Source organism: Triturus cristatus, chromosome 2_2, assembly GCF_964204655.1.
Source record: "Triturus cristatus chromosome 2_2, aTriCri1.1, whole genome shotgun sequence".
NCBI lineage: Eukaryota > Metazoa > Chordata > Amphibia > Caudata > Salamandridae > Triturus > Triturus cristatus.
The window spans coordinates 92056056-92083360 of NC_140582.1; the positions used below are offsets into that span (position 1 = coordinate 92056056).

The 27305-nt window shown below is 43.5% G+C and overlaps 1 protein-coding gene across 4 annotated transcripts in view; it reads left to right on the forward strand.

Annotated features, from left to right (window-relative positions):
* ZBTB5 (zinc finger and BTB domain containing 5) overlaps positions 1-26820 on the forward strand; it is a 60376-nt gene extending 33556 nt beyond the window's left edge. For 3 of the 4 annotated variants that reach the window (XM_085641093.1, XM_085641092.1, XM_085641094.1), the window contains exon 3: positions 23485-26820. In XM_085641093.1, coding sequence (XP_085497219.1) covers positions 23489-25510 — 2022 coding nt within the window. In that variant the 5' untranslated portion in view covers positions 23485-23488 and the 3' untranslated portion in view covers positions 25511-26820. Of the gene's footprint in view, positions 1-1165; positions 1320-23484 lie in introns of all 4 variants that reach the window. The other variant, XM_085641095.1, reaches the window with a different exon arrangement.
* The last annotated feature ends 485 nt before the right edge of the window (positions 26821-27305 follow it).

Consider the following 27305-nt stretch of genomic DNA (forward strand, 5'->3'; position numbering starts at 1 on the left):
TTTCCTCTATCAGTTACATTTACAAAGAAGCAAAATAGAAATATCTCTTCAGTTTAGGACCTAGTTTAGATTGGGAAGACAAGCCTGCTATGAAAAGCCTAGAGGTGGACGGCCTCCTTGGTGGCAAAAACGTAAAATGCAAGTGTCACACAAGCATTGGCAAAGCCAAAATGTCCCACCGATGAGAGCTATGGGCTTTAGCATTGTTTTGCAGCCATGCTATCTCGCAGTGCGGAAGCTTTCAGTGTGACTAAAAATGATTTTAAAAAGTGCTATGATGCACCCAGGGCAAATGCACTTTAAAAAAAAAGTTAATTAAGGCTGGATGCATCATAACAACTCAACTATACCATGTGGCTACAAATCATTCCTAAAGTTGACAATGTCCATGCTGTACAGCATGAACAAAAGGCAATGGCAGAAACAATAGTCTCAAAGACAAGACCTATTGGCTTTGACAATGCTTGTTAGATGGCAGCACAACACCTGTGTGGTTCTGATTAAATACGTTACTCTCCCCAGATGTGGAAAAGAAATAAAATTATGACATTTGACCGAAAATCCTTTACCATAAAGAAAGCAATCACCCCCATGTCTTAGTAGAAATACATTTGGAAGCAGATAACATCTGTTGTCACAATAAAAATGTGTTTCAAAGGAGAAAAAGGCTTATTTGAAGTGTGTGGGGGAGAGTAAACATAGCCACAAATGGCAAGAGGTTCAACAACGACGACCAAGAAGGAAAAAATAAAAGTAGTACCTTAGTCACTGCACGATCAGTGGAACAACAGCAGTCAAACTTAAGCAATCATTACATTGTCCATCCTCCAGCCGAAATAAGAGGTAGTGAAGCCAGCAGGCGCAAGCCAATGAGAAGACAGCAAATAAGAGTGACAATGAAGCCAACTAATGTTAAGTAATGGGCAGGCTGGTAGAACCTTGTGGAATACAATATCCCTTGTAAATGTAGTGCATACAGCACATGCACTGGTGCCGGCGAGATCTGAAAAGTAGAAGTTTCCTCGTCCACATTGATAACCTTGACTTTTGGATCTTTTGCTATCAATGTTTTTTAATTGATCCTTATTGTTTTATATGGGAACTCAATTAACCCTTTTATTGCTTTATCAATAAAGCACATTTTTTTCTGCAATCCTTTTTCCAGCAAGTTCAGCAACTATGGAGATACCACTTTGCTAGTATTCCCCTATGCGTGGGGCATCTCAAACTAGCTGAATTAAATCGGCTACATCAACCCTCCATCTAAGGCATTCATATTCCGTTGGAGGACACATTTTACTGATGTGTTTGTGAGTGAAGTAAGTCTTATGTGGGAAATTATATTGTATTCATTTAAATCACTAATTGTTTGAGATTCTCCTTGTATACCCTAAAGTAAAAGTTGAGTCTGTATTTCTCAATATCATGCCCAAGTTGTAATTACATTTAATCCTTACTTCAGTGAGGTGCGCACCCCTATGCTAATTATTGATCATTGTATTAGAGCTACTGTCCTTGTTCCACCTACATGTGTCCACATTAAATATAGTGTTGTGTGTTGGTGGTTCACTCAAACCACTGCACCGTATGTCAAACAAATTGACTATTGGGATACCATATATAGTTCTTAAAATCTCAAATGCACTTAACTTACCATTTTTAGGTCGACCCTGGGCAGCGCATGTGCTGCTCTGCGAGGCATGCTGTATTCAGATATGGACATGAAGCTCCGCCCGCTCTCTGTCCATATTTTTCATTGGTTTGTATCATTGTCCTTTGGAAACTGGCTTTTTTATTGGTCAGTAGACTTAGTAGTTTCTCCTTAGTACTGCCTTGTCTCATTTTGTAACCTCCTATTAGGACACCCCCGCTACATATGTTGTTACTCAGCAGGCTTTAATTACAGCCTCAGATCACTATTTGCTTAAATGTTTTTCTCCTGCCTGCTGTTGCAGGCAGGACATGCTCTCCCCATTGCTTGAATTTTCTTTTTCTTCATAGCACGGCACGGTCATACAATGGCGGGGCCGTGCCTTTGGTTTGCAGTACCGAATGCGGCCGCATATTTTTTTTTTAGTATTTATTAACTTTTTTTTTTGAACTGGCCCATGCCGCGCTTTCACTTTAATGGCGGCCTTGCACTTTTCCTTGGACAAGCCGCATGTAAGGAAAGGGGGGCAGTCGCCATTATAGTGAAATCGCGGCATGGGGCGCTTTTACAAGAAAAAAAGCATCTGTCAAGTTGTCAAACAAATGCTTCTTTTTGTAAAAGCACCTCATACTGCACTTTCACTTTAATTATGCTGTGCCCTTTTCTTAAGACACAGGCCGACATTAAAGTGAAAGCGCTGCATTGGTGCTTCTACAAACCAGCATTTGCACTGCAATAGGTGTCGCATTTATGACAGAATTATAAATGCGAGACCTATTGCATTCCAAATGCTTGATAATTCAGCCTCCTACACAGTTTATGTTGCTTTTCATTCTTGCGATCTCTCAATTTCTGGGTCAGTCATTAAACGGGGCATATTAGTGATAAGTTACATTTTGTTTTATTTCAATTGATACTACTTTCTGTTTTTTTAATAATATTTTCAAAAATAAACACAGCATCTCAAACCAACACATCGTGCCTTGTTGGGCTATAAGTATTTGCATTTCCCATTCCAACATTCTATTATTAGGACATTTTGAATACCCACCAATTCTCCCCCCCCCCCCTCACTCCCTCACCTTTCATTGATAGGTCCACCTCACTGCATCATTACACCACCCACCTACAGTACATTCATAGACATCCCCCCCCACAGCCCCACTCTAATTTTTCTGGTGTTCTTGTCCAGCATCCTCAGGTTTTGCAGATCGACTTATTCATGATCCTGCAATAGCCTAGCCCTTTCTCTCACTTCGCCTGGCTTGGCACCTGAGATGCTTTCTGTTGCTGTGCCGTGTCTATTTTCAAGATGACTATGCCCAATTCCACAAATTTACATATGTATGTACTAACATCGAGGTCCTCCAGATCGGTGAACAAAGCCACGCGAGGCGTCTGAATTGTTTTGCTCTCCACAATTTCCAAATTGATTGCTATTTTGTCTTAGAATATCCAGAAGATTGTACACTCCCATACTTTGTGTAAAAGTCTCACTTCTCGGTCTCCCATCTCAAATAGATGGGAACAGAATCCCTTTGAAAATGTCATAGTCTTGTGAGGTAGATTTAGTGCAAGTTTTGAAATTGTATGAACCTGTATTGCAGAGAAATAGCCACTTCTTTCGGTGCCATGCGTGTGATTTGCCAATATATGTATTGAAAGTTTTTTGCCTCTGAGGCTGCTCTGAACGCAGAAAACGTATCTGAGATATGTTTTAACAGTGATTTATGCACTGTGCCTATTTTGCTGGGTACTAGTGTTGTGAGTTTCGCTGTAGGCGGTCAACATCTGTCACTGATATAGCGGCAATGCATGGCGGCGGCAGTGCGTGAGATAGTTGCAGATACCTCAAGAGTTACAAAGGGAGAAGCTCACGCACAAAGGAATAGCCTTTGTCAACTACCCAGTCCATTTGATTTTATGAAGAGCGTCTCTCTGGGGTGATAATACCTCCTTTGTCGCAGGGAAAAGACCTTGTGACAGTCTAGACCAGGCATTTCCAACAAGTAGCTCGTGAGCTGCTGGTAGCTCTCCAGCTACTAGTAAGTAGCTCTCCTGCGCGCAGCCAAGCCTACTAAATTAGAAGCTTGTGCTTAGTTGAATTAATATATGTGTACCAAAATTGAAAAGTATGGATTCGGGATGAAATTGTGTGTATTTTCAGAACTTAAAATTGATGTTTAGAGAAAAATGTTTGGATTCCTGAAATAAATTTAATAAGCTGATATTTGAGTGACAAATCCTGAGGCATTGGGGACACTTATTACTAATGTTAAAACCTAGAGGCAGGCATTGCAGCTATGGCTGTCAGGTTTTACCCATGTAGAAGCAGTGCAAGATGATCAAGCCTTTTTAGGTCTCGCCTAGGCAGCGTGCATACGCTGCACCAGGAGATGACCTTTATAAATTGGTCAGCTCTTTTCAAGCACTCGTGCTTGTGCTGGCATCCACCTTGCGGGAGCGAGCAGCGGCGCGCGCTAATTGAAAACAGACGGTCCGCGCTTACTCCCGCAAGGTGGATGCCAGCACAAGCACGAGTGCTTGAAAAGCTGTAGATTGACTGCACTTGTTCCATTAGCTCACGGTCCTCGTGCTTCTTTATTTATTTAACTTTAGAGGCCACACTAGGTTTATTTAATTAATTAATCTCTCCTTCTAACACGATATGCATGACTTCTGGGCAGAAGTCTGATACCCTGCATTACTGCTGAGGAGTATCCAGTGCTGTTGCAGAGGATCTCAACTCACACACTGCATTGCTGCTGTGGGGCTGCACCTGATGAGAACTGCATTTCTGCTGGGGAGGCGGAGTCAGCCAGCATGCATGACAGCTGAGGAGAAGTACCTAATACTACTGGGGGGGGGAGCACCCGACCCATTCTTCAGTACTGTTGGAAAGGATCACCGAAACTCTGAAGGACTGCTGGGGGCATCAGGGTCACCTCAACGAGAGCCGTTCTGCACCAGCCTCGAGTGTGGTAGCATGCCACCTTTACACACTCCCACTATGTAAATCATTTCACAGCCCTTGCACTCTGAACAGTTTCACCCTCCATATAATCCAGTCCCCGGTACCGTGTACCTGTATCTTTCATACATCTCGCTGTGGTGAATCCCACTCTCTCCTGCATACCGACCCTTCCCCTCTGTATCCTGTCATTCTCTGCTCACCCCCTGACTGCACATCTCACGCCTGCAGGACTGTACTCTCTGGAGCAGCTCTCTGACACCCACCCCCTCTCCGCACCACCCACTCTGCTTGTTCACACTCAAGCATCTCCCTCTTCACGCATGTATTGCCTTGCCCACTTGCGTAATCTGAATACACCACTATATATATATATACACAAATATGAGATCTTGAATATAGATATATAAACAGTTAATGTACAAAGCACCTCACCAGATGCGTCTGCACCGTAGTCTTCAACATCCCTGGCCAAGCACCGAAAACACCAAGTCGGGAACCCTGTAGAGACTGGGGCACAGGAAGTAATCTCTCCGGGCACCAAAGTCGTCCCGCGAGTGCGTCCACTCCAAGACTGAGTTCCTGAGCTCCACCTCACAGATTCCGCTTTTTATAGTTAAATCAACACGTTCGAGAACCCTCTAGCAGGCGTTCTCGCCCATCTATCCATCATAGGTGCTGGCCGCATCTCTGCGTCAGACCCACCCATAGAGACCTGGCCAGATTCTGCTTGGGTGCGCCGAGGCAAAAGACATTCCTTTCCCTATCTCCGGCCTTGGAGAGCCTTGCACAGAGCATCCTCCCTATGTCCTAGAGATAAGCATAGAATGCACAAAAACAGGCTCAAGGCACAAAATAACCTCACGAGGTATGTCTTGCACCAGCTCGTGCTGGTTTACGTGAAAAACATGTTTGTTACTGCTGAAGTGTAACTACAGGTCAGAGCAGCACAAAATGGAAATACAATACGACAAAATGGAAGACCAGAGCATCACATGGAATCGAGGTCAATATGCAGTTTAGCACGTGTAACATGTAAAATGGCAAATGCAATACAACGCACATCTCACCTCCTGTAAATTCTCACCCTCTGCGCCTTCTCGCTGACTGCATCTGAGCGCCACATCACCTCTCCCTCCTCAGTCTCTCTCCATCACGTTCACCTCTGCGTCTCCCCCAGTCTCCAGCACACTGAGGAAACCCTCCAAATCTACTCCCCAAACTATTTCTGGTCCCTTAGTTCGACCTCCTTTACCCACCCCTTCATATCCCCACCCCTCCTCCGCCTCACCACGAACCCCTGCACTGGCTCACAGTCCACCCTCACAGCCTCTGTCTCTACAGCACAGCTTGCCTCAGCCTAACCTGAGCCTCGCAGTGTGGTCTCTCTCCCTCTCTCACCTCACACGCAGTCATTCCTCCATCCCCTCGCACCCTCACAGTCCCTTCCCTCTGTCACTGCGCATCCTCACAGTCCCTCCCCTCCATCACCGTGCACCCTCACTGTCCCTCCCCTCCATCATCTTGCACCCTCACCCCTCCATCACTTCCACCCCTCTGTCACCGCTCACCCTCACAGTCCCACCCCTCGCTCTGCGGTGTCTCTTCCCATCCTCCTCTCACACTCTCTTCCTCTCAGCCCCCCTCACAGTGTCACCCCTGCATCACCACGCACCGTCTGCCCACCGACACACCCTCCCTGCATTCCACCAGCCTCACATCCTCACCGTGTGCAGCCTCTCTTCCCCTTCGACCTCACATCTCCCACTCCTCCGTCACTCACCCTCTGCCTCACCCCACCAGCTGTCTCACCTCAACCTGTCATACCTCCCAGCCTCGCATCGCACCCCTCTCACTTCACCGTCACAGTCTTATCCCTCACCTGTCACGCGCCTGCACGCTGTCACCCACCACTCTCCCCTCATAGTCTCGCTTCCTTCCCATCGTATCTCACCCCTGCATCACCTCGCCCCCTGCCTCACCCTACCCTCAGTTCACCACCCTCACAGTGTCACTCTGCATCATCCCTGCCCATCCTATCTCCCCCTTTCTTCATCCCTCCCTGTGTCTCACCCCACCCTCACACCCTGAATCACCCCCTCCCTCTCGCAGACTTTCAGCGCCTGACTCCATTCATGCTGAAAGCTGGCAGTGTTTGCTGCATCTCGTGATAAACCCCTTCGAGCCCTCGTCCTGCCTGTCGGTGCTGCCGGGAGCCATGCCTGCCCACCTCCGGAGCGGATTCCTCACTCTGCCTTAAACATCTGCCCCTGTACTCAGCACCACTGCCCTGCACCTACCCACGGGGGGCAGGGGCACCCTGACGCCAGAGGAGCCCGCTTTTGGGACCTTCTAAGTATTTAGTTATGCAACACAAGATCCTTGGTGCACCAACATTAACTGTTGCATGGTTAAACACTTATAAGGTCCCAAAGGCGGGACCTATTGGCTGTGCCAATGCTTGTTTATATTACTGATGGCAACCCTTCCTGACCTTCTGAAGTGACACTGTGGTTAATCTTGCATGGAGTGTCCATATATGTAATCTTGCCTGACATGATCACTATTACCACACCAAAAATATTAGTAGATCGGTATGATTTTCATTGAACATTAGTAGCTCTTATTACAGAAAAGTTTAGAGACACCTGGTCTAGAGCCCCTACATATAGTGAAGTGATGAAATTCACCAAGTGCTACAGCTCACTGCGGCTCCCTAGGTCACAACATGGACTATACAACCAGTTATTTATTATGATAAGGTTGGATCCCTGTAATATGCATGTTCAGGCCATTGTCAAACCTTGATTTGCAGCATTTGGCAATGGACACTTTCGGCATCTTCTTACTCCAAATAAATGCTGTAAGTTTCGAGTTTATCCATTGTAGTTCGGTTGGTGTAGTTTATAAGTGAAGTTTTACATGATGTACTGTCGCTGCGAGAGCTCTGCCATTTTCAAAAGCTTCACCCTGCCTATCAAGTATAGGTTCAAGGGAGACCAAAGCTGGTGATCTCTTTTCAGATTTTCAGTCATTGGAGCAATATTTCCCACCCATGCGTATGCTTTTGACTTTGCCACCAGTATCACAAGGTAGCGTAATCCCTCCCCAGTCACTGGTATTCACAACATTGCTACACCTTCCACCACCTTTGTCTGCCCCAGTATATTGAAAAACACTTTTAGTTCAGTTCACATGTAGCCCTGCCTGACTCTCAAAGTCGTCCTAATAGCTATTCTAATTTGGGGTGTGACCAGTTTAACTGGTTGCTGAGATATACCTTGAGGTTGTCTGCATATAAAAAAATATATGTTCCTCCAGCCCAAAGCAGCATCTAAAGCCAGAGATGTTACTGGCACCTTTGATACTCTCTGCAAGTGGTTCCACAGGCATTGTGAATAGTAAATGTGAAAGGGGATATGCCAGGTGGGTGCCACAAGCTATTCAAGAACACTAAGAGAACTCCATTAATTCGTACCTTATTTCTTGGTTTGCGATTTAACATATTAATCTATAAAACAATGATGAACTGAGATTAATTTTATTAAGGACTGCAAAGAGATAGTACCAGTGAAGATTGTAGAAGGCCTTCTCAAAATCCATAAAGAGTGCTGTGGTGGGGTGGGAATGAGGATGGGGAGGGGGGTCAGAGGGGTTGGGGGGCATTAGTTAAAGAGCATTAAATGCTCTCAGAATATTATGGAGGGTAAGCTATTTGGCATTGATCGGCTTTGGTCATTCTGAACAAGAGAGCAAATCAATTAGCCTGTTGGCCAGTAATTTCGCTAATATGTTTGCTTTGACCAGTGAGATTGGCCTATATGATGTGCATTGGTTTGGAGGTTTGATTTGCTTAGGGATAGAGCAAATAGCTGATACTTCTCTTTCCAGCTTATAAATATTCCCAATAGTGGTTAGCATCCCTTGTGAGAAAGTGCCATCTTTCTTGCATGGTATACCCCCACGTTTTGCTGAATTGCTGAATGTACTTTGACTGAGTGTGCCCTGGACTCCTGCCAATCAGGTGCCCAGGGCCTATGTTCCTTCCCTAAAACACAAAACACAAATTGGCAAACCCTGGCCATATGTCAGCCCCTGGTAAATGGTCCCCTAGGTACCTAGGGCTTTGTGACCAGGGAAGGCCTCTAAGGGCTGCAGCACTCATTGTGCCACCCTTAGAGGCCCTGTACCCTTACACACACACACACTGCCCTTGCAGGCTGAGTGTCTGGGTACAAGACAAAATAAAGAGTCGACATGGCACACATCCCTGTGTGCCATGCCCACCACCTACACTGCCATGGCATACATCAGCCACCCCTCTAGCTGGGTGCTCTATGCCAATGGTGTGGGCACAGGAGCAAGAGCCCTGTGCCCCTACAGTACCCAGGTCCATTCCTGGGCACTGTAAGTGCAGTGTTGCCATTTTGTTAGGCAGACTAGGTCAAATGTCACCTCTGCGAAGTCTAGTCCTCTCAGGCTAACATTGGAAATTCCTTAAAACCCTTTTAAGCTGTAATTCCTGATTAGAAAGAAAGGTGTAGCTGCATCAGTGTTATATCTTTGGAATGGTAATGACACATCTTCTTTACTGGTAAAGTTGGATTTAACATTACTGTTTTAGAAATGCCACTTTTAGAAATTGGATATTTCTCTGCATTCACTGATCTGTGTGCCTTGCAGCCTTTCTCCAATCCACGTCTGGGGTGGATCACAGCTTCACTTTGTTCATTCCCTCTAGTCAGGCACAGACACAGGAAGGGAGGGTTTGACAGAGAACTCATCTGCATTTTCCTGGGCAGGAAGAGAGGGGCGAGCTGACACTTCCACCTGAGTAGGCAGTGTCCTGTTAACCACGTAATGGGCTGATTACCCTATACTGAAAGTCTGGAGCCAGGGTTGGGAAGAAAGGGGGACCTCTGCACTTCAAGGTCCTGCTTTGAAGTCGCCCCCACTATAAAGCCACAGCTTGGTATAAGTACTGGGTCTTTGACCCTGCCAAGACAGTACACTACTGGACCCGTGAAGAACTTTGCCGGGAGTAAAGACTGCTGTGATACAAGGATTGCCACTCTGCTAACTGTTGCTCTGGAATCACTGCTTTTCTGCTTTGCTGTGCTGCCTGCTCCTACTGATCCCTGCCCTGCTGAGGACAAAGACTGGACCCATCTCACTTAAACCCAGAGTAACTCCAAGGGCCTGCTGGCTTGCCCCTTGTTCTGAAGTCTCAAGGCGATCAAAGACTTCCTACAACTCCGCAACAGCACTTGGATTCTGCCATCTGTGAGTCCTGCCCTGCCAAGTGGTGCCAATCCAGTCCTGTGCCCTTGAAAGTGAGTTTCTGCTGTGCAACACCATCAAATTCGACACAGTGACAACTTTGTGCCAAATTAGAACCGATACAGGGGCCAATGGACAACATCGCTTTGACGGACTGTGCAGCTCAATGACTACTGACCGTGCTGCTCAACAATGATGCAGTACCTGCATCGTAAAGCGGATCGTCGACTTAGCCTTAATCGACTGCGCGGATCGGAACTGACACAACGAGCCTTCGATGTCGATGCTTCCTCCATCCAAGGTCCTTTTCAGTGGGAGCTGCGTTAGTCCTGTAGCTGGCCTGCCCACCATCACGGTCAGCCTGAACTTTGGATTTACCCCGGTCCGGAGTGACCTCAAGTAACCCAGAAGCGCTGTTTGCTTCTAAGCACTACATTTTCATTAAATCTTTAAAAATTCCTCCGGTTCTACCTCTTGGATTCTTGTTATTTTGGTCTTGTTTTACGAATAAAAATCTATTTTTCTAGCCCTGTTTGGAGTATTTTTGTGGGGTTTTCATTGTTACTTTGTGTGTGTTTTGCACAAATACTTTACACGTTACCACTTTAGATAAGCCTGACTCCTCTGTGCCAAGGTATCGGAGTGGGAGCACAGGTTATCTTTTAGTGTGTATCTGGCTAACCCTAACTGGAGTGTTGGTTCCTGCTTGGACATGTTGCACACCCCAGCAAACCAGAAACCCCAATTTCTAACAGTTTCAGAGAACTCTATATCCATACACCACTACAACAGATGGAGTAGGTTGCTGGAACCTTTGCTGGTAGACCATGCCTTTATGGCAGTAGGCTGTAAAAGCGGGGATTATGTTCCTGCAGCAGTTGATCTGGTAGGTACTCCGATATGAGGGCAGATGCCTTGAGTCTCTTCTCCCCGGAAGATCATTAATTTGAATACCCTAAGTTTATGGGTGTGGTCTTTTCCCTGCTGAGGTATCGCTGCGTCAATCTATTTGGCAGAGATCCTAAAAATAAAAATGTCCTCTATTCTGCACCCTCAACCTGCCTCCAAAGTGGTTCTCACGGGAACGCAATATGCTTTCGTCTTATCTCAGGGGCCAATTTTGTGTTCCCCTTAATCCCATTGAACTCAAGGGTTATGCAGAAGGTGTGAAAGTATGGTGGGCAGCTGATTCACTTTATTCTGGACTGTCAAGGAGAATTTGGTACGTCTGTTTGTTTGAATTCAGTATTGCGCCTGCCCCACCACTTCTGGTAAGAATGGTTAAATATTCCACCCCAATTTTCATGCAGTACATCTGCACATGTGGGATTGAGCTCTGCCTATGAAAAGCGTTCAGCCTCCTGCCATTGGTAACTGATGTCATCCTGGCTGCTTGGAAACCAGCCACCATTTATGCTGTGCATTGATACAAGTTGGTCTCTTGGTGTCGGGGTTTAAGTTGAACCTTTTTGAGGCTCGTTTTTCAATTTTGTTGCACGTTGTGCTTTCCTTGACTAAGTGTAGCGAGAGCAAGAAGTCACAGGCTTCTTGGAGGAGGTAGTGTAGGGGTACTCAAGCTTAGAGCTCAAAATTCAGTCAACCAATCCAATAAAGTGAATGCCCTGCCCAGCACTTATCTTTGCAAAAAAGAAAGTATTTCAATCATACATGTGCACTCCGTACTACATGCTACAGAAATCAAAACATGATAGTCTCTTTTTATTATGTATTTTTTATTAGAAAAGGTGATTACACAGAAACAGTATCCTTCCATAGCATATTTGAAGGGAAGCATAACAAATAGTTCAACTAAACAATTCTCCCCAGAAAGAATAATCCATAGGATCTTCTACCCCATCCTATACTGGCCCTCCTCTTCACGTTCCCAACCATACTATGTCTTGCACAGAAAAAAGATGCCATTATCTTACCTCCTCTGTCACCCTCCCCCTGACCTTCCCACCCCTAAAATGACTGCAGACATATATCACATTCCACACCCATGTTTACTCTCCGTTCTCCTGTACTTTACTTGCCCAGCTCTTCAATTTCTATGGTATATAGCGTACCTATTCATTCTGGCATGAAACCAAACTTAATACAATAATAACACAAAACAATCTCGGGTCTATAATAGCACACAGGTATGCATCAACACATGTGCAGCTCGTGTACTGTGACGGGGTACCGACTGAGAGATCGGGGCCTCCTTCCCTGAGCTGTTGCCAGGTAGAGGTGTGGCCACTTATCCTAAATATATGGATATTTCCAGTAATACCAACTATCAACGTATAGGATTACTGGTTTTGTATTGTTTTTGTTCTTTCTTTCTTAGTAATGATTTGCACTAGCAGCAGCGATTTTTATTTATTTATTTATTTTCCCCCCATTCATCTTGGTTCTGAAGAAAGCCTAGATACAACTCATTGATCATAAGGGCTGAAACATGTCGACCTTACATTTCATTGAGTAGTTTTAAATCAATACTACTCTTTGCACTGCTTTTTAATCCTACCAGTGCGAGCAAGTCAATAAAGTAGTTTTTTGCATCCTCTAGGTAGTTTTAACTTCAACACTCTATATTCACTTATCACGCCTGATTGCGCTGCACTCTCACCATACCAAATATTCACATATGGGATTTTAGCATCCTAGTTAGTCTCTTACCATCTTGAAAACATCCCAGAGCTCCTTCCTCACAGTGAGGGAGTTGTAGCCCTCAGTGGGACTAGGTTTCCCACTGGGAGGAGAAACCCATATGATGAAGCATGCCACCTATGGTGGGTGAGGGTTTGCGTCTTAAAAGGGATTGTCCCCCTGCTTACAAGGGAGATTTGGTGAAACTCTAGTCCTTCTCTCATGCACATGTGTTGGTGCATACCTGTGTGCTATTATAGGCCCGAGGTTGCTTTGTGTTATTATTGTATTAGATTAGGGGATATTCTCCTTGCTGGTCTTTAAACTAGTTCCCTTGGACCCTCTTCATTTGTGTGTTAGCATGAAACCAAACTTCCCATTGATTGACTTTCTTAATTTTTGCCTTCAATTGCTCAAAGCTTGACCCTGCAAGAGACTTCCAGTGGGTAGTAATCAGTGACTGTGCGATCAGCATTGCGATAAAAATAAACTTCCCAGTTTTCAAGGTTTTATGGAAGTGCCAATCCACCTAGCCTAAAAGAACCGCTCTCTGTGAGGGCTGAACTGTTTTTGAATGGTCCAGTTTACCGCATTGAATACCCCTTCCCCATAAAAATCTGAAGGAAATACAGGTCCGGTACAAGTACAGCCAATCTCTCTCAGAGCTACACTTTGAGCACCTCTCAGATACTGCAGGAAACATTTTATTCGGAGCCTGTGGTGTTAAGTAGAGCATCCACCTATTAAATAAAGCCATGTGCTTGAAATTTGCACCCCTAAACAGGTGAAACTAAAGCTAAAATACCTCTCCCACTGTTGGTCACTAATGTAAATACCCATAAGATGCATCCATTTATCTCTTGCTGCTTGGATTAACTGCATAGGGGCTGGGCTTGGTGCCTGATACCAAAATCTAAGAGAGAGATTAACTCTTATCTACTCTAAAAAAAAAAAAAAAGTCCTTCACTCTCCCCTAAGAAGCTTCGAAAAGTCAGCAAGGGCGACCAAATCAACTAGTTAAAAAAGAAGATAAGAATTCCTTAGGATCTCCAACCATAAAGGAATCTGAACCCATGTCAAAACAAAATAAAAAGAGAAACAATACTAAGGGGAAAAATAATAAGAAAAGAGTAAAACGCAAAATCTCAAGACGATCAATTAGGAATGTAAAATTTCCACAAATATCTAAACAGACAGTCCAGGAAATGAACAAATTATCAAAGCTCCAGAAACACCTCAAAATATAGATCAGTATCCTCTACCACTTGAAAATAAAAGGGGAATAGAAACAATTAAACCCATTGGCGCCACATTTCTCTATAAAACACCTAAAAGACAACCAGCAAATGATTGTCTCAGTAAAAGACATTCATCCCCTCGCCAGGAATACGCACGGAAAGGGGGAACAAATCATCTCCTGTACCCTGGAATTGACTGAGTTATTCCCTAGTGGTAAAGCCCCTTTAAACCGCGAGAGAATAGTAGATCTATCAACTTCATTCAATCACAACTGCAGAAATAAAACTAGTAGCCTTTCCGAACAAACTCCAACTAACGGTGGCAACTGTAGAATTTTGGTCTAACGTAATTCCATCTATTATTCTAAAAGAGAGAGATACTCTTCATAAAAATGGATTCGACGTGGCTGAAGGTAATGCAAATGTTATACAGCACATGAAACCAAAGGAAAGGAATGAAGAGTAAGTTCCCCTATCAATACAATCACCCTCAGTGGACCCCCGAAACTCAAACGAACGCGTCTGAAGGAACTCTAACCATATCGATCAAAGATGGAGCGCATCAAATCTGGAATCATATTCCTAAAAAAATAGTCACAATCAAACGAAAATCCCTGTTCCTCGATTCCCGGCAATTTGAATAGCAATAAACAGGGTAACAAACAAAAACTCCCTTTTTAAAAGAAGTTTGACAATTGTTTCTTGGAATATCGCTGGGAAAAACCAAGAAAATCTAGCCCTCATCCTGGAAAACTCCCCAAAGATAGTTCTTTTACAAGAAACATGGTCTTTAGACACTTTACCCAAATTGATTATTTTAGGTTTGACATCGCAGCCGAGGCCGCAAAAAAAGGTCAAGCAAAAGGAGGCCTTGCAAGTCTCCTAAGGGAATAAATTCATTGGGATCTAGAAATAATTGATTTGTCTCTCTTAAATGTTCAATGCATAAAAATCAAGCACTAAAAAGAAAGTTTGGACAACATTCAAGATTTACTAATCTTTAACATTTCGCCCAGACCCTCTTTTGATTCTCTACTAGAATTTTTTTTTGAGAAGATAGAATCAACTATAGAATCTAAAAAGTACCTCCAGAAACAAAAGCAGGGGATTTTAATAGGAAAATCTCAAATGTTCTACTGTATAACGGGGGGATCTAAGCAAAAGAGGTAGCTCTATCTGTTCCAATCCCATTGTTTCCAACAAAGATAAAAGCCGATAAACAAGGGAAAATACTGCTTTTTCACGTGTCCGCAATGAATAGAGTCATCCGAAATGGAAGAGTAGATGATATACCCGCCGCCTATACTAGAATAGGTACCTACAGTTCATCCATTTTAGACTACGTAATCTGTAGCATGGACCTTTTCGATAAAGTGCAGTCACTGAATATACAGAGTACACACAAAACTGATCATGAATTTTTATCTCTGGAAATAGAGGCTTTATTGCAATCTACACCTCCATTGACTTTATGCTCTTTGAATGGCCTCGCCGATATAAATAAAAAAAGGGTAGATAAATTGGAACTCCAAAGCAATTTAAAAAATGAATATCGCAATCATCTCTGCACTTTTAGATCTCACTAATAAAGAAGTAAATCCTATAACCAGTAATGAAGATACCGTTTCCTCCGTCGTGGCTTCACTCCAGGAATTTTCAAATAGGCAAAACAAGGGTAAGAGTCATCCCAAAGGAAAGAGTACAGACTATCAATCATCAAAACTAAATAGTCTGATCAGATTGCAATTTCAAAACTTCTCTGGGACAAGACAGAAAGAAATTAAAAAGTTGACAAAAATTTGACGATGGAAAATGGAGAAAAAATGCCAGGAGCAAAAAAAGACAAAAGTTGGGTTGATATCTATATGGCAGTAAAATGTAAAAATAGTAAGGCATTCTGTTACAGATATAATGTCTCTTCTGCACAAAGTTTAATTATGTTATGCAAATCACCACCTGATGCACTTGTCTGTTATCATTTGTACAAGATTTTAAAGAGCTTTTTAAAGTTGTTTTAAGGTGTATTTTATAACAAATGTTTAAAAATTGTGTTTCGTATATGTTGCCCTCTGTAGAGGTCTAAATTAAATCTAATACATAACCTTGAACCATGACTTTCAGAGAAATGTATGCCTAAACATCTCTTAGGACCTTGTTTGTAATTTATTCTCAAAAGAGGGATGAGACTTTCTGAGAAGACATTAAAAAGTAGGCATTCTGTATTGGCCTTGTTCATCTTATAAACTCCCAGCACTGTCAAGCTCTTAATTATTAATAGCGCCCTATTTATACTATCCAATGTAGGTGTTAAATACAGTGCTGCATCATCCGCATATAACTTAATTACTGAAGTCCCTGGAATATATGTTGGGGCCTGGCTACTTTGGCACAGGGCTAGGGCCAGTGGCTCAATAATCAGGGCAAATATCAGCAGGTAGAGAGGGCTCCCCTGTCTGGTCACCTGCTCCAGAATCATTTACCCTGCCTGCGTGTTGTTGAATATCAGCTGAGTTGTCGCTCCCTGGTATAAGGCCTGGATTGATCTCATGAGTTGGAGCAGTAACCGAAATTCACCCAAAATGTTAAATAAATACTTCCAACTCATGAGATCAAATGTGTTCTCTGCATCCAGTAAGATAATTGCCGCCAGGATGGAGTCTGTTGAAATCAAGTTGATGAAATAGGCCATAAATGGAGTATTTGTAAACAGACTGTGTTCTAATAAATCCTGTTTGATCCAGAGAGTTCAGAGCAGGGGCCACAATACCAATCTGATTAGATAAAATATTTGCATATAGCTTATAATCAGTGTTTAATAAAATATTGGTTGATAAGACCTTGGATCAGTTACATGTCTCCCTTTTTTAGGAATGTTTATCAAGAAAGTCCCCCCCCCCTCCCTCCCCCCCCCAAAAAAAACATAATCCAGCACCCATCCACCTCCCTAGAGACACTTAAACAGAGCGGTCAGAGGTCCTAAAAGACTTGCTGAAAAGACCTTATAAAACTCCAGGCCCAAGCTGTCTTCCCCTGGAGCCTTTCCATTGGCAAAAGGTCCTATCGCCTCCTCAACGTCTCTCTGTAATTGGGTTAATTAATTTTGAAGAGGCCTCCGATTGTCAGATGGGGCAGATCTAAACCTGCCCAATAATCCTGTTTCCTTCTCTTTGTCCCCCTCTGCCGCTCCAGTCCTTTAGAAAGGATTTGAGGTTGGTCTTCTTTTAAATGTAGTGTCTTAAGTGTCATCCCTCTGTCTACAGCAATGTGAGCAATGCACGTCTACTGTTTCAAAGCGCAGACCTCGCCCTCTATTTTGTGCAAGGTCTAGGAAAACTAAAATGGATCCCATTAGCCTAAATTATTCTGGCTCTATCATAAACACCATGCATGTACCATTCAGGCCACACACACACCAGCATGCTAAACACACATTCAGGGTTCTAGCACAAGGGACAGGGCGAGAAGTGGAACTTTACTTGAGTGGGCCAGTAGGCCTGTACTCCAGTGAGCAAGATAAAAGTTTGGTCACAGTATTAGCCTTAAAATGCTCTAGGTCACAGGACAAGTCCAGGTCCTCTCTTAATCAAGGACAGACCTAGCCATCTGTGTACACTCCAGATTAGCGGGATGCCGGGGCCAAAAAATAAAAAATCTGGATATCCAATACATGCAGTCGGGCACTCGGGGCAGGGTAACACATCCGTTTACCATGCAAGGGGCATTCCTGTCCCAACAGATGTTCCTCATAGTATTGTCGTTTGAGCCAGTGCATTGTTGTTCTGTTGGTGTTTTGACCCTCAAAGCTGTTTGTCTGGTGGCGAGAGTTGTAGGTCATGACAATCTGTTCTCCATTTGTTGTATTCTACCCAAGCATACTTGTTTTGCATAATTGCCTCTTTTTTTATTCTAATGATTATGTGTGCCTTCAGCATGGGCCAGCTTTCTTTTCCCCTTCTCATCTTCCCAGGATGTGGAGCAGTTAGACAGGCTGTAATCTAAGCATGCTGTCACCTATTACTTCGATCGGACAAGATCAGATCTGGTGGATGTTCCCCAAGAAGGGCAAACCAGTAACCTTATCTACTTTTTCACATTGTATCACTCTGCATCAAGACTTGTTACAGCTTGGCCATTTCTGCACACTCAAATAGGGTCATGATGACTTTTAGTGCCCTGAATGGGGCGCGGCAGTGGCTCTCATTGTTGCTAGGTGGCCACATGGTCTTCATTGTATACGTTTGCCAAGTATTACTGTTTGGTGACTCGGGCTTCGGTATACCTTGCTAGAATTCTGCTGTGTCGCTTCCTTGGTGGATTGGCTTTATTCTGTCCCACCTGCCGGTGGCCACTGCTCTGGAACTCATCAATAGGGTGATAAATATCTGGGATAAAGTATTCATTTGAAGAAAAAGTTACTTACCTTCTGTTAGAAATGGTGTTTCTGGTGCTAAGGTATACACCCAGGCCAGGCAGAACCCATAACTCTAGTCAGGGTAAGCTAGATACACAACAGAGCAGGCTGGCTTATCAAAAGAGGCAATGTGTAAAGTATTTGAGCAGCACACAAACACACAGTTACACAATGAATACACCGCAAAAAGATTCCACACAGGTTTATACAATTAGGTTGTTATATCATCATCATTATCATTACTTTTATCAGCAACTTGCCATAAAATCACAGAATGATAAATATATACAAGTGCAATAAAACCATTTCAAATCAAAGAAGGACTTAAATCAGTTATGAGTTAAAAAAACAAAGTATTCACCCTATAGCAGCATAGTTCATAAAGTGCATTTGTAATCATCAATAAAAACCCAGGCACCTACGATCCAATATAAAAACGCATTTGGCCAAGAGTTCATACATGTTAAAAGGGACGAATCAACACCACATGTTTAAAACGGGAGACCGCAAAGACAAAGGGTTGTGATGCATCTGTTCTTAACATGCTAATCGCAGACTTGTAGTACCTAATTCCCAAATTGTGACATAAATGCAAGATTCACTGCCTTCTAGATGCATAGTACGTAGGGTAAAAAATAAGGACATGCTTAGTAGATTCTAATGCCTCTGCCCTGAACCTAGTTGCTGACATTTTACTGTGGCTGTACGCAATGGCAAGGTCCCAATTCGAAATTTCACATAAAGAGACTTAGCCAAGGGTGGCTCCATTTCATCCAGGTAGCCTTCCAATAAAAAAGCCTCCTTAAACTCCAGGAAGGCTGTGGTGAGAGAGTCCACCCTCCGGTTCCTACATATCCCTTCATCTATGAATCGTCAATAAATTCCCTTATGCATGGATTTAGGTAGCACACAAACATTCTGTGAGACAGACCATAAATTCTCGCAACCGATTTCAGTGAGGCGATGTTTAATGAACTGAAGCCATGGGATCCTTACAGCACCAAGTAGGTACAAAAGTTCTTCTAGACCCAACTGATAAGACAATAATTCCGGAGATGCTTATATCCGCCTCCAATACAACAGGGGTCTTAGGCCAACTTTGCAGACAAGGGATCTAGCACCCATCTCTAGCCGCAATGGATCAAGCGAGCTGCTAACCAGGAGATTAATTAGGGAGCGAAAGAACCTGTTCTCCACTAATTCAAAATCGTCAACATTTGCATGACCTCAAAGTCCCCTCCTCCCATTTCCATATAGTGATGCTTCAAGGGCTTGCAAGTTGTAAATTTGCAGCACTGGGGAAATAGGATGTAGAGAAGAATATTGTATGACCCTCACTATACCCCCAGTATATCACTTCAGCTTTAGTCTATTCTTTTGGATCTGCGACATCCAACCAAATTGTTCCATAAGCATAAACCCCAGGTATTCAAACGTGTGGACTATCCCCAAGGGGGCACCGTCTAGCACAGAATAGGAACGTGCTGACAGGCAAGGATAGAACTCCATATACTTTGTTTTGTAAAGGTTGATTTCCAGGCCTCTCCACTCACAGAACACACCATGCTGATTTAATAGATTTTGGATACCCATAGGAGATTTAGAAACCAACAGGGTATTGTTGGCAAACAGGAGTGCCGGGACCTTCCTGTGAGCCAGGCTAGGGGTGTCGTGGTTACATAGCTCCAGCATATGCAGCTCTAGCATATGCAGGGACAGATGGTGCTCAATAAAGCACCATGCGTCGCTTCCAGGGCTCACTTGGGACTAGAGAATTTAGGCACTCTGGTCTCAAAGTGGGACCTCGCACCAAACAGTACCTGGGCTCCGGCTGTGGTAGCAGAAGCATTGGAACAGACTTAGCGGCCCAAGCGAAACACAAGGGGCCCAGATACTGCAATCTCACTCTCGGCAGTGCCCTCCCTTCTAGGGTATGATGAGCGCCGATGTTGGCGTACAGCGTGGCCTCTACTGATGGGGTTGAGCTGGTCAATGCGGTGTAACGGGGTAATCTCTGGTCACCAGGCCAATGCTGGGGTCCACACTGGAAGGCCTCCATTGGCACGCTAGCTAGAGCACAGAGACTGGTATCTTGATTGGCATGGATCGGTGTAACTTGAAATTGCAGGTCAAAAGCAAATGCTGGACCTTTGTAGAGCGAAGCGCTCTACAAAGCGAAGTGTTTGATGGCCCTGAAACTTCAAGAACAGGGGGCAAGCCAGCAAGCTCTTGTAGAACGCTTTAGGTCAGCACAGCGCAAAGGTAGCAGGCAGCAGACCAGCACAATAAGGCCGGTAGCACAGTGGCATCCCTCCTGCAGCTCAACAAGCGGCTGGCCAACACAGCAGAGCAGTAAGCAGAGCGGCAGTCCCTCCTGGTAGCAAGCAGTCCTTCTGGCAATGTGCAGCTGTAGAGCCAGCGGTATCTGGTTACAAGTCCAAAAAGTGGCCTATCTGCAGGGGTCACAGCCCCAGTACTTCTGCCCAAAAGTGCCTTTGTAGAAGGGGGGGACTTCAAACGATTCCTCGGAAGTGCACAAGAATCCCTTACAACCCAGTCCTGTCTGCTAGGCTATCTGTGGGGGGCTGAGCAGCACCATGTGTGTGGGCAGGACACTACCTATTGAAGTGAAGTGCCCGCCCATCCCATTCCTCCATGCCCAGGAAGACACATCAGAATGTAGATGCAGAGTGTTCTTTGTTGTGGCTGTCTAGAGGGAATGCACAAATGTAGCTGTCGACCCAGCCTAGCCCAGATGTGTATTGGAGAGAGGCTGTCGGACACATAGAACAGTAAGTGCAGAGAAATGGCCACTTTCTAAAAGAGGCATTTCTAAAACAGTAAGGTCAGATGTGACCTCACCAGTAAGGAGGCTTGTTCATTCAATCCAAAGATGTAAAACATGAAAAAGCAACTCCTCTCTGATCAGGAATTACCACTTAAAGAAAAAGGTATAAGGGAATTCCCAATGTTAACATTTGAGAGGGGTAGGCCTCACAGTAGTAAAAAAACGAAACAGGCTGTTTATCACTACCAGGACATGTAAAACATGTCCTACATTTTACTTACATAGCACCCTGCCCTCAGGGCTTCCTAGGGTCTACCTGAGGGGTGACTTAGTTGTAATAAAAGAGGAGTTCACGCCTTGGCAAGTAGTTTTATATGCCACGTCGAAGTGACAGTAAACTGCACACACAGGCCCTGCAGTGGCAGGTCTGAGACCGGTATGAAAGGCTTCTTCTGTGGGGGACACAATCAGTGCTGCAACCAGCTAGTAGCATTTAACTTCCAGGCCCTGGGTATCGATATACCACTTTACAAGGGTCTTGCAAGTAAATTAAATATGTCAATCCGGGTATATACCAATTACACACTTGTTTAGGGAAGAAGCAAATGCACTTTAGCCTGATTAGCAGTGGTAAAGTGCTCAGAGTCCTAAGACCAACAAAAAGATACAGCAAAACGTGGAGGTAAAAAAAGCAAAATGTTTAGGGGAAGACCACCCCACAGATGGCAGGTCTAACACCTTTGATAATATTTTTGGTGGATACTACAACTTCTCAGAAATTCCTCACCACCCTCACTCCATCTCTTCTGAGGAAGAGCCTTTCATAGTAAGGACCCAGAGTATTCTATTTGTGTCCAACCTACCTTGTTTGAGGCCGGAAAAATGCAGGAAATGATGTCAGCGCACCAGGTGGTGTTGTATGATGTCAGGTGTAGTCACTTCCTGCGCAAGCCTAGCTGGCGAGCCATTACTTGAGAAAGAGTTTCTGGATTCACTATAGCACCTGGGGATATTCATAAGGGGATTAATCTATGGAAATATATAGTATGCACCAGAATTTCTTTTACTGAAGGTAAGTAACTTTTTCACTCCTTGCTTTGAATCTCTTATCTCTGCATTGTAGCCATTGATTTCCTTAAGATAGTTTTTTCTCTATTCAATTTCCCTGTGTTCTAGTATTCTCCCTGCAAATTGATGTCTGTAATAGTAATGGCAAGGAGGCAGGTGCCATTTATCAAGACTTCATACAGTTTTTTCTTCTCTTGCTCTAGTTTGACTCGCTAACACGCATTGCAGAAATACAGTAATGCAATCAGTGGTACTTAAGGAAAAAACAGGTGTCTGCACTCTTTGTTTGGAATCACCGAATACCATGTTCAGATTTTCCTAAATCTCTGCCGGTGATGTCGCTAGCATGGAGCTCTTTGGGAGTTCTAATCTTATGTGTAACCTCTCATGCAAATCTCAGTTTGTTGAATTTGCTACTTTCTTATAAATGTGGCAGTATTGTCTTGTTCCATTTTTTTGATGCTGATTGACACAGCATAAATTAGGGAAAATGTGCATAGGATGTGTATCCCCTTTTAGCATTTTTGGCCCATTTTTCAGAGAGCGGAATCCTAGTTTATCCTGACCGCATTCCCTTAATCCCTTAGGACACTGTAAATTATTGATGTTTTTGATTTAGTTAAGAAACTGGTAATACAAATCCTCATGAATTAAGTAGCTTGGTGTCGTATTTCCTCTTTAATTCCTAAACTGTTGTATTAACAGTAGAAAATGATTTGTGACTAGGTACTGAATTTCCCACTTCAATCCGCTCTTGTGTTTTGTTTCACATTTCCCTAAAATTGTGCAGGACCGACTTTTTGCTTGACAATTACTTTGACTACAGATTAACTATTGTATATCTAGGACAGTAACGATTTTGCCATTTAATCCATCAAGCTGTTTTCCTGCACTCATTTTTTTTTGGTTTAAATCTGTTTTTATTAATTTTAAGATTGACAGCTTTCATGAAAGACAACTTACATTATAGAGACTTATCACACATTGGATCTACTGTCAAAAGCAAATAGACCTCACGATTGAGTAGAGACAGATCAAATATTTATGTCGATGACAGTATTGACTCCGTTATAAGCCGAGCCTCACCAGGCAGTTCAGATCATCCTGTTTTCCTGCTCTCATTGTACTACACTGCCAAGTTTTCTAGAATATATACGTGCAAAATTATTTAAAATACCTTATTTTGGCTGCAAAGTACATTCAGAGTGGAACATTTCTGAATAATATGCGGGGAGTACTGAGGATATGACTGGAATCTCTCGCTTTATTTGAAATGAGTTATCTAATCCTTTTATCAAAATCAGAATTTTTTAAAAAAATTTAAATGTCAGTACTAAAGTGGGTTTGATTTGGCTAGTCTATAAATGCTGGATGAAAGTTGTATAAAAAAGAAATTGCTTCATTGAGGTCTTAAGGTTTTTTTCATCTTTCTTCTAATAGAATTATGGATTTCCCGGGACATTTTGAGCAGATTTTCCAGCAGCTTAACTATCAGAGACTTCATGGGCAGCTATGTGACTGTGTGATCGTTGTGGGCAACAGACATTTCAAAGCTCATCGGTCGGTGCTGGCAGCATGCAGCACACATTTCCGGGCCTTGTTTTCTGTAGCAGAAGGTGACCAGTCAATGAACATGATCCAACTGGACAGTGAGGTGGTGACTGCGGAAGCTTTTGCTGCCTTGATTGACATGATGTACACCTCAACACTCATGCTTGGGGAGAGCAATGTGATGGATGTCTTGCTGTCTGCCTCTCACTTGCATTTGAATTCTGTTGTAAAGGCCTGTAAGCACTATCTTACTACAAGAACATTGCCAATGTCTCCTCCTAGTGACAGAGTTCAAGAACAAAATGCCCGCATGCAGAGATCGTTCATGCTACAGCAGCTCGGCCTAAGTATAGTAAGCTCTGCTCTAAATTCCAGCCAGAGCACAGAGGAACAATCCAATCCAATGAGTTCATCCATGCGGAGCAGTGGCGTGGAGCAGCGAGCTACTTTTCCCATACGTCGTCTACACAAACGTAAACAATCCTCTGAAGAGAGGGCCAGACAGCGCATGAGGGCCTCCATTGAGGACTCCATCATTTCAGATGTAACACAAGAAAATAGTCAGTCTTTAGTTCATTCCCGCAATGATTTTTTTTCACAAGATGCTCTAAAAATTGTGGAGGATTCAAAGTCTGATGCCATAGCAGACACTCACGAGGATAACACTATCATGTTTGACCAATCTTTCAACTCACAAGAGGATTCCCAAGTGCCCAGCCAGTCAGATAATGTCGGAGGTAACTTGTCTCAGTTGACAATGGCATCCCAAACAGCTCAAGCAGAAACCAGCTATGACCAGGACTCAGCCTGTGAAAAAAATGTCTTCCAGAATGAAAATGCAGTGATCGATCTTAATGAGAAAGAACATATGAGAGTCATTGTCAAATCGGAGCCCTTGAGCTCTCCGGAGCCTCAGGATGAAGTTAGTGATGTAACATCCCAAGCAGAAGGAAGTGAACCTGTTGAAGTTGAAGGAGGGGTAGCAAGCACAGAAAAGATTGAACTGAGCCCTGAAAGCAGTGACCGCAGCTTTTCTGACCCACAGTCTAGTACGGACCGGGTAGGGGACATTCATATGTTGGAGGTATCCAACAATCTAGAACATAAGTCACCATTCAGCATCTCCAACTTTTTGAGCAAAAGCAGAAGTGTCAACTATAGCACTAATCAAAACAATGATGACAACATTCCGAACACAACTAGTGATTGCAGATTGGATGCAGATGTGCCATACTTGATGAGCCCAGAATCTGGGCCCAATAGTGGACATTCTGCGTCTGCAATGTCTCACATGGACAGCCCCTTCAACGACTCCTCTGACTCTCATTTTGTTCGACCAATGCAGGATATAATGGGCCTTCCATGTGCACAATCTTTGGGTTACCGAGCAGCAGAACAGTTTGGAATGGACTATCCAAGATCTGGCTTGGGACTTCACTCTTTGTCTAGGTCAATGATGATGGGCTCTGGTAGAGTGGGAGGCAACAGTTTTCCTGGATATCGCCGTATTGCCCCCAAAATGCCCGTTGTGACATCTGTTAGAGGTGCTCCAATACAGGACAGTGCATCTAACATGAATGGGACATCTTCCTTTGAAAATGCACACTCGTCACAGCAAGGCCCCCCACAGTTGACTAGGGCATCTGCTGATGTTCTTTCAAAATGCAAAAAGGCCTTATCTGAGCACAATGTCTTAGTTGTGGAAGGTGCTCGTAAATATGCATGTAAAATATGTTGCAAGACTTTCTTGACCTTAACAGACTGCAAGAAGCACATCCGTGTGCACACCGGGGAGAAACCCTATGCCTGCCTGAAATGTGGTAAACGGTTCAGCCAGTCCAGCCATTTGTACAAACATTCCAAAACAACATGTCTCAGGTGGCAGAGCAATAACCTTCCCAGCACTTTGCTTTAATTTTGTCTGCCTTCCTGTGAACAAAAAGTTGATGCCAAGACCATTTAATTGAACTTTGACACAAAAAAGATTTTGGAATGTGGTCTACGTTTAAAATGTAATCAATGGAATTGACCTGTGAATAGTAAAAGAGAATATGTTTCTTTGATCAAGCTGATAGTTCTTTTAGGGTTCAAACACCAGCTTAACACTCCTACCAGTGGACTCCCTTTTTGTTTTCCCTTCCAGGGTACCTGTTTCCAAAGCAGGGTTTATTATTTGCAGAGAGTAGATACATTGATCGCAATGAACTTCACTTGTCAATCATGGATTGCTAGAATAATGTTCAACACTGCCTGTAAAAGACCTTGGTTCTATTTACCCATATTAAGTTTGCTGCAGAATTTCCATCTTTTTGGAGGGGGGAGGGGCGGGGGAGAGCAGAGAGTTGGACTCCCCCTACAGCTGTAGTAAAACACTCGCATTTCAAATTTGATGAGAAAAAGCGATCATTCTTGAAGTTTCGGGTGAAACTGTGTGTCATTTTGTAAGTGGTGTGACAAAAGTGGAAGGCCCTGCACTTTTTTGATAACCAAGTTTATTGATTTCAAAATTGTATATAAAGAAATCAGAAACAATAACAATGACATTGCCAAAACCCTTGCTCCCAGTTAGACATCCTGCAGAGGAATGCAGGATTATCTATGTAAATGCCCGCAGTCCATAGTGGTCCAGCCATTTCCCCCATATTTGTTCATGTTTACGAAGGCAGCCGCATGCCATGTAGATGGGTTCCTCTTGTGCGGCATACCAGTCCATTCCTTTTCTCCACTCAGCCATCGTGGGTGTGAGAACCCCCCACTGTTGAAGGGAAGCTTTTCTCTGGTGTATCTCTAGCAAAATAATTTGGTTAGTATGGCACTAGCAAATGGCACATCTGATGTGTACGCAGGGCGCAAATCCCTCTTTGTTGTTAGTATACATAACTTGAAAAAGACAAACTGTCTACCTTAAACTGCTTAAAAGTACAATAAATATGACAATTGTTTTAGGGGTTCAAATTATTTTTTGACTGATCTGCAGAAATAGACTGTAATAATGGTGCTTACAACACGTTTAGGATGGGTTGGAATTGCACTGTTAGGTGTACATAATTTGCATTGTTGGAAACGTCAGGATTTTATGTGTGGTGGTGACGTTGTTTTTTTCTGTATAGGTTGTTTTGTGTGACCAGTCAAGTTATGTTTTTGTATTTGTTTTCTTAGCAGTATTTTAACCACGTTGTGTTTGAGAATATATATATAAAAATACCTTTATAAAAGTATGACAAATGCATTAGTCTTTTTTGACTGTGTGTCCTTTAGAACATGGTCATTATCTGTTCAGGTTTTCATATTTGATATTTGTCTGTGCACCCCATTCACGGTTTTGCATCTGTTGTCTGTTCTTTATTGCTCTTTGTTTTCAAGTGCATGATTTGTGACTCGGTGCACCGGTGCAGAATGTTTGATGCCCTGAATGACATTCAGTTTTAAGAGCTTTATATCTTTTTAGTAATCATAAGTCATTGCTGATTGAAGGATAAACCACATCAAACTCTTATTGATCATACGTTAAGGGCTCTCATCCAAAAAGCAGGTCGCTGAGGCTAGTTCGATAGTGATGGGCAAATCTGTGGGCATGCACCAAGGGGAAGGACCTTTCTGATGGAGACTTCTAACTAGATTTCTCACCTTGTGAATGACCACAGGCGCCAGACTGGATCTGGAAACTTTTGTATCAATTACCTCTTGCTTCTGTGGGTGGCGTCATGTGA